At 38.6% G+C, this 8,454-nt stretch overlaps 2 protein-coding genes across 7 annotated transcripts in view; one reads left to right on the forward strand and one right to left on the reverse strand.

Annotated features, from left to right (window-relative positions):
- The window catches only part of LOC143282718 (protein mono-ADP-ribosyltransferase PARP4-like), a 91,127-nt gene extending 84,509 nt beyond the window's left edge, over window positions 1–6,618 (reverse strand). For all 6 annotated transcript variants that reach the window (XR_013055297.1, XR_013055296.1, XM_076588437.1 and 3 more), the window contains exons 1-5: window positions 6,484–6,618; window positions 2,988–3,122; window positions 1,795–1,993; window positions 988–1,142; window positions 331–468 (exon numbers count right to left, since the gene is read on the reverse strand). Coding sequence is in view for 4 of the 6 variants with exons in the window: in XM_076588437.1 (XP_076444552.1) it covers window positions 331–468; window positions 988–1,142; window positions 1,795–1,993; window positions 2,988–3,122 (627 nt within the window). In the remaining 2 variants the exon portion in view is untranslated. The remainder of the gene's footprint in view (window positions 1–330; window positions 469–987; window positions 1,143–1,794; window positions 1,994–2,987; window positions 3,123–6,483) is intronic.
- A 502-nt stretch (window positions 6,619–7,120) lies between these two features.
- The window catches only part of LOC143282719 (unconventional myosin-VI-like), a 54,824-nt gene continuing 53,490 nt past the window's right edge, over window positions 7,121–8,454 (forward strand). The window contains exon 1 of the mRNA XM_076588439.1: window positions 7,121–7,203. The gene's annotated coding sequence lies outside the window, so the exon portion shown is untranslated. The remainder of the gene's footprint in view (window positions 7,204–8,454) is intronic.

Raw genomic sequence — 8,454 nt, forward strand, 5'->3', positions numbered from 1 at the left:
TCTATTCTAAATGGAAGCATGTGTCCATGGGTTCAAAGTCCCTCTTACGGACCTTGTGTGATGGTCTGGGTACCAGTCTTTCAGATGAGATGGTAAACCAAAGTCCCTTGTGCAACATGCAAAAGAACCTACAGCAACACAAGGGTTGTCCCTGTTAAAATTTTGAAAAAACAAATAAACTTGCAGACAGAAAAAAAAAGAAGGAAACACACACACACACACACACACACACACACACACACACACACACCCCTAACCCACTCACCTACCTATTCACCCCCATACACACATACAAACACACACACAGACACACATACACCATACACTAACCAGTGCATCCTGCAGTTTTCCATACTGGGAGAAGAGACGATACTTGGGAGCACTGGAGTCCTGATGACCAGCACTTCTGGAGGCCACATGGATTTCCAGGCAGTAGAAACTGCCCACATCCTGTTTCTTCTTCACACCCTGAACAACAAAAGTTACAAGAATACTTTAATATCTCCAAAAGAGAAACTGTTGCCATGTTTACTGACACAAAGGCAACATATGCATTAGCTTCACAGAGCAAACACAAAGTCCGACCAACATGCATGCCTCTCTCTTGCAAATATGACATTGCTTCTTCTTCAAACAGGAGACCATTTCTTTCTCCTTCAAACACGACATATTTCTCCATATCCCCAACACATTCTATTTATCCACACCTCCAGATTTCAAAACTCGATTCCCGTTCACCTTTTTTGGGGGTGTGGATGATTACAAACAAATGACAAAAAAAGAACTCAGTGAATAAACATGACAAAAATACCATGGATCTGAACTGGCTCAAAACTCTCGATTTGACTCCATGAACAAACACATTTCTGTCCACCTCAAAGTTAAATACCGCTGACTTCCAACACAATGGATTATTCAAGATGTGCTTCTTCATCACAACCACAACATGAACCTGTCTGAAACAGCTGCCATGCCATGTCCATTTACCTCAAACACAACATATTTTGCCACTTCGTAGTTGTCTTCATCAAAGTCCGGAATGTCAGGCTGTCCTGGGACCCAGACAGGTACACTGCGTATGTTGAATGTAGTCTTTGATCTGAAGCGGCTCACTTTCTTTGAAGTCTTGTTTGAGTCTGATGCTACAGGGAAAAAGAAAAAGAAAGAAAATGATGTATGATACTTTTTTTTCTTTTTTTTTTAAAGTAAAATTAAGTAAAACTATGTTGTGGGATACTCAACCATGAAAATGTTACCAATCTAATCTGTTTTTCTTACTTTTTTTTTGTTGTTGTTTGTTTGTTGGTGTGTTTTTTGTTTTGTTTTGTTTTGTTGTTGTTGTTGTTGTTTTGTTTGTTTTTTGTTTTTGTTTTCTGTGTGTTTGTTGTTGTTGTTGTTTTGTTTGTTTTTTGTTTTTGTTTTCTGTGTGTTTGTTGTTGTTTTTTGTTGTTGTTTGGGGAGGGGGGTTCTGGGTTGTGGGGGGGATGGGGGGGGGGTATCCATGCCATAATAACAGTGTAACTGAATGAAAAGTTAAGATCTTTACATATATATACCATTATTGTTGTAAAAAAAAAAGAAAGAGGTTGATACTGAGCAAACAAAAAGGAACGAAAAAGAATGGTGTATATTCATTGTATAAATGCTGTTAATATTTCCATAAATATACACATACAATTTTTTCTTTTACTCTTGCTGTCAGTATTTCCATAAATACACACGTACATTCTTTTGATTTATACATATGTATATAGAAATAAAATGAAATAAAATTAGCACCAAAATAAACAGTACCTGAGATTTTTCCAGAGCGGAAGTCCAGAGCTCTGCTCTTCCCGCCGATGGTGTAGCGGTCCACACACAGCCTTTTGCTGGCACGCACACAGTCCCAAATGTAGTCCAGGCTCACCACCGGCAGACCATACTTCACTGCCATGCGACACTTGGAAGACACGTCGCATTTTTCTGGGTCGCTTGCCACCACAAATGAACTCTGGAAAGAGACAAGTTCAGTTGTGTTTTAACTTGTCTTTCTTCTTTTTTTTTTTTTTTTTTTTTTTTCTTTTTCCTTTCTACAGTCTAACATCTTTTGCCTTTTTTGTGATTTTGTATAGGTTGTAGTATCAAAAAATAATTCACTGAAATATTCTTTACGCTGTAAAAAATATTTAAAAAAAAAAAAAAAAATTATACAAAAAGAAGAAAGAAAGAAACTAATCTTTGAAAATCTTTTTGTCAAACTTGTATCAATGAGCAAAAGTAGTGATTCAAATTGATTTTATGCAAAAATGTATGTGTGTGCAAGGGAGAAGATGCATGTTTGTGTGAGTTAGTAGGTGTGAGAGAGTGAGAGAGAGAGAGAGAGAGAGAGAGAGAGAGAGAGAGAGAGATAAAGAGAGACTGAGACAACAGTGTCAAAACTTTTTTAATAATTAATTTTAGTTTGTATTACAGAAAATAGTCATTTGGAAGAGACGATAAACTGAGGTCCCATGTTGAGCATGCACTTAGCACATGTAAAAAAAATCCCATGGCAACAAAAGGCAAAATTCTATTACTATCATTTTTATCGTTCCTTATAGTCCTGCCAACCACAAAAGGTAATATCAGAAATGCCCAACTACACAAATTCCCAACTGCATTAAACACAAAACTGTCACACACACACACACACACACACACACACACACACACACATTAAGATAAGCCTACAAAACACAGTTCATGACACATTTTTTAAGCATTTAGCTCTCTTGGGCAAGTAAGATTAGGCCGTGCTGAGGATGTCAACCATTCCACTTAATTTATCATCCAAAAATTGTAAAAAAAAAGGGGAAAAAAAACATTTTTTCAGAGCCAAACAAAATACATAAAAAAAAGCCAGAGAAATCTGTAGTGTCAAAAAAGTAATTCATCATTGCTCTGAGAGAAATACAACATTAACAGTAGTGAACTGCATTGAAACTATCACCCCTATTGTCTCACACCTTTTTTGTGACAATGTAGGACACAATACCACCATGTTCAACAATGGTCTTCCTCAGCTCCACTTTCTTTTTGAACCCAACGCTGTAGCCAAGGTCCAGAGCAATCTGACAGTCGTTGAACAGTGACATCTTCATCTGAAATCAGAAAATAAAATAAATAAATAAATTTAAAAAAAAAATATATATATATATATAATTCATATTATATATATAAACAGAGAGAGACAGAGACAAAGAGAGATGAAATGAAATGAAATGAAATGAAATTATGGTGCTTAGAGCCTCACCGACCACTAAGGCCATCTCAAGGCTATCGCCGCGTCAATAACTACTACAAGGATAAAAAGAAAAAAACAACCAATTAAAACGAGCCACCACTTCAAACTTTCCACTCCAAAGTTAAAAAAAACAAAGAGAGATAGAGAAACCGAGAGACAAAAGAGACTGAGAGAGAGACACTGAGATAGAGAAAGAGAAAGAGATGTAATATATGTGTATGTTATACATACTTTTTCAAACAGTATTCAGTGCTAGTGAGGACTGTACAGAAAACTGCACAATGTAGAATTAATTTCAATGAGGAAGATGAATACATAATTTGAATCAAGTCACAACATACCAGGAAGTAGAGAGAGAGAGAGAGAGATGTGTGTGTGTGTGTGTGTGTGTGTGTGTGTGTGTGTGTGTAGTCTCCTTTTTCCTTTTTCACATTTAAGCAGAGAATTTTCAGGGGTATTTTGACCGCCCTAGCTGTTAGTGTGAGACAGGGTTGTTGATCAAGTCCAACACTCTTAATTTTCACTTTTCACTGACCAATTAGCAAATGATATAAATGATTCTGAAATCTTTGTTAAAACTTACTTCCAAGTTGATGTTAAAAATCAACTTTCACCGACGATGAAATTCTGACTTCAAACACACCAGGTGGTCTGCAAACACAGCTTGACTATTAATTTGTTGCAAGAAGCTGAGGATCTATGCTATAATTAGAGTAAGAATAAAATAATTATGTTCAGAACAGAATTATGTTGGGAAAAAAATGGAATGTGTCAGTGTGAAAATGGAAACAATGAATATAGTTAATGTTAGTGTTATCTTGGATTCATATTTACTACCATGTTAGGTGGAAATACAGGAAAATATATCTAATGACAAAGGCAAAAAATCATTATCTTTGCTGTTGAGCATTCAATAAGATTACAAATAAATGCCTTGAGAAGTTTTCTTCAGCATCTTTGAATCAAAGAAAATATATATTCATTCTAAAATCCAGTCAGTTTTGATGTACTCAACAGAAACACTTCAGCCTCAGATACTTAACACTGTTTACTCTTGAAAGCAACTGACCATAAAATTTGTAACTGGCCAGGACTGAATTTCTCTTCCTGGAGATGGTGAGAATGTGACATTTGTCAATATTTAACTTCATCAATAAGCCATGTTGACTGCCATTCTTCCACAATGCTCAGATCTTCCTGCAACTGGAGGCACAGCTGATGCGCTGGTAGAGGATTGTGTCATCAGCAAAAAGACAAACCTGGGCTTAGATTTTTTGCTCAGGGGGTTGATGTATGCCAGGAAGAGGGCGGGGCCTAGAACTGAACCTTGGGGAACCCTGAGACGACCTGACAAACCTGTGACCAAACGCCCTCACTTCTTGGGTCCTGTGTCGGAGGAAACTCCTTTCTACTGAAAGGTGGAGCCGTAGATCCCATATAATGAAAAAGCTTCAGGAGTAGGCGTTGATGAGTAACTTTGTTCACGGCCTTGGCCTGTCTCTAACCTGTCTATCTACTTTTGAGTTCCTACTCAGTTTTTACTTCCTACAATTCTGTCATCTTTCAGTTCAGTTCTTATGGCTTTGGTCATTCATCAACTCTTTCTGAGCAACTTAAACCTTCTCTCTCTGTCATCAGACTATGCTGTACAGCAAAATAATGCAACAGAGCAAGACAAGATAGGTCTGTCGGCCTAAATGAAAAAAACAGCTATCCACATTTCTTCCCCGGTCTGTGTGACTGGCGGTGTGAACATACACACCTTGTTGTGAACACTACTCTTGACTTGACTTGACTTGATTTATACATGGTTGCTGCCTTGTTACAGGCCTGTTCACATCCCAAGCTATTGATTTACTTGAACTTGAACTGGAATCAGACATTTGATGCCTGTGAAGGCCTGTTCGTCATTCAATTAGATACAGTATACCAGCATGCGTGGCCTAATGATAGCATACTGGATCATACATACTTGAAGAGTTGGCCCAATGAGCGTCTAACCTAGTCTTGAAAGATGACATGGTTGGGGCAGTCACAACACTGTCTGGCAAACCGTTCCATTTATTAATGACTTGCTCAGTAAAGAAGGAACTGCGCACTTTCAGTCTACAATGTGATTTCTTTAGCATTAAACTGTTGCCTTTTCTGTCTCTACTTACTCCAGGTGATAGTTCAGGATTTGTGGTCTTGTAGATTCCATGTATGTATTTATAGCAATCAATCGTATCTCCCCACTGCCTCCTGTGTTCTAGACTAGGTAGCTTAAGGAAAGCGAGTCTTTCATGATAAGGCTTGTTCTTCAAATGACCAATGAGTTTCGTTGCCCGTTGCTGGACGTCTTCCACCTCTCTGCACAATGTTTTTGACTGCGGGTTCCAGACCAAATGTCCATATTCCAGAATGGGTCTAACCAGGGATTTGAACAATTGAACAAACAGGTCTTCAAATAGGTAGTCGAAGGAACGCCTGATTATACCAACCATCTTGTTAGCCTTTGCTAAGCATGAGTGGCGAGCAGTTCCCTGAAATCTATTGAATGTACTAGGGGTCGTACACAGCTGGCAGGGTCTTCCAATGGCTGTCAAGGCATCATTTGAAGGCGGCGATTGATGGAACTGTGATCACCTAGCTGATCTGGAAGTCCATCCCATGCTGAAACCACTCTCTGAGCGAAAAAGTTGCCCACTGACGTTGAAGTAAAACCTGTTCTCCGACAGATTCATGGAGTTGCCTTGAAGCTTCAGGGTGTCAGATAGCTGAAACTGTGATCTCTCAATGTTGTAATGCTCACTGAGGTATTTAAACACCTCGATCAGGTCTCCCCTCTGTCGTCTGTGCTCTAAACTGGGCAATCTTAAAATCTTCAGTCTCTCTGGGTATGGTTTTTCCTTGGTGTGGCCCAAAAGTGGCTCGTCTCTGAACGTCTTCAACGTCATTACACTAATTTACAGAGCGACTTTGACTGAGGCTGCCAGACACAGTGTCCGTACTCATTCTGTCTTAAGGGGGAAAATTGTGGATATTGCAAAAAATCAAACAACTTATAACAACAGATTCTGCATGACTGTCATTCCTGACATAACTGGTGTTCTATCAATTTTTAACTTAACATTCTCTCAACGTTACTTCCTCGTCTGCGTTCTGGTTACCTACAAAACGTCCAGTGAAGTCACGTCCATTCACACAATCACACCTGACCCGAAAGCACAAGAGATTACCTTGGAATGTCTGAAAATGCAACAACACTTGCCGCTGTACTGTTTTAATTGTGCATGATCTGACAGCAGGGCTTCCTCAGAATGACAAAAAGTCTTGTGCTTTGACACAACTGCGCTGCACAGCCGATTACATCCGAGTCTTGAGCTAAACTTGGAAAGTTACTAAGCAGAAGTGACGTGTGAGTTACCCCCCGTAAATCCTATTTTCTCTTTCTCGGTTTTGTTTACATCTAAAAAAAAAAAAAAAAAAAAAAAAAAAAAGGTTCCTATACTGCAAACGAACACAGCAATTTGAAAACAAACATTAAAGAAAACAAAATATGTGATTAATACTTTATGAAATTCGTCAGAGCAGTGAAATGATGTCTCATTTAGATAGCATACACCTCTTTTGAAACAACATAGTCCCCTTTCAGAAACACCTTGACTTTTAAGGTCGAATGGCAAAAGGTCGTTAATCTCCGGATTGACGATTTTACATCAGTACAATTGATCTGTCGATGGAAAAGCGGTCGACATTCAATCATTTCAAATGAAATTAACAAAAAGATGGGTGACCTTCTACTGAACGAGTAACAGCCTATTAGATCGTATATGCGTCATAGACCATTTTTATCACTGATAGACGCGGTTTAATATTATCTCCGCCCACCGTGGGTCACCGGCTCATGGGTGTTCGATTGACTTGGGGGAAAAACACTGAGGGATCTTAGAAAAACGGTTTGTCCTGTTTGTTACTCATTTTTGAATTATTCTGAAAATTGACGATTGATTTTTGTTGACAGTTCGATGGATTATTGAATCTTATCAGGCACCGGCACTTGCCTAAAAACAACTGCAAGTTCTTTCTTCTTTTTTTTCTTCTTCTTCTTCTTTTTTTTTCCACCCATAGGCACCTGAAATAATTTCATTTCACGGGGGCGTGCGTCGCGGATGTTGGCGAGACTGGGATTGGTTCCATCAAAAGCCCGATATTATAGTGTCAGTGGTTATATGTAATATGTTGTATGAATTTAGTGTTTCCTTGTTTGCTTGTTTGCTTAATTTGATTTTGCCTGTTCTCATGTTACTTGGTGCATTACAGTGTCGTTTGATTCCCAAGCCTGAGTGTGCGTGTGTGTGTGTAACTGTGTCTGTGTGTGTCTGTGTCTATACCTGTGTGTCTGTGTGTGTGTGCATGCGTGCGTGTGTGTGCCATCTTTTCGAAAATTAGAAAATATCGCCCTTTTGTTTTGTTTTTAATTGTGTAAGGTTGTGTAAGTTTTTGTTTTTAGCCCATGCAAGCAACCCCAATGCTGAAATGTGTGTGTGTGTAGAAAGAGAGAGATAAGACAAAATAAAATAAATTTATTTTAAACCCATCATGTAGTTACATACTCAAAGTGTGAAAACTGAAAGAAACGACTACTTTTGCGAATGGAGAGACCAGTTACAGCTACCTGGACTGACATTTTGTGATAATAGATTTCAACAGAGCATTCAATAAAGGCAAAGTATTACCAAAAGATCCATCATTGTGGCATCCAGGATTCCACTCCTGTATGGTTAAGCAGCTTCCATCAGCTGTGGTGAACAGCCAGAAGTCAGACCCTCAATCTTACTCGATCAGGCATGCCCCAAGGATCAGTGGTACAGCCTGCCTTATTCCTTATCTGCATAAATAATGCAGCACATAGAGCCAGTTCCTTAAATATTGATTGACCCATCTTTTTTTACAGACAATATAGCCATTTTGTATTATTTCATTGCTGCCTCTGGAGACCATGTTTTACACACTAATATCTCCAGAACCTCAAGAGTTTAGGAACAAAAAATAATAGGATTTGTCTTTATACCCACACAAATGCATAATCTTGACAGTGAGTTGAAAGGTAACACAGCCTTGAGTATCTTCTTCTTCTTTGTTCGTGGGCTGCAACTCCAACATTCACTCGTATGTACACGAGTGGGCTTTTACATGTTGACCGTTTT

This window comes from Babylonia areolata, chromosome 6, assembly GCF_041734735.1.
Source record: "Babylonia areolata isolate BAREFJ2019XMU chromosome 6, ASM4173473v1, whole genome shotgun sequence".
NCBI classification, from domain to species: Eukaryota; Metazoa; Mollusca; class Gastropoda; order Neogastropoda; family Buccinidae; genus Babylonia; species Babylonia areolata.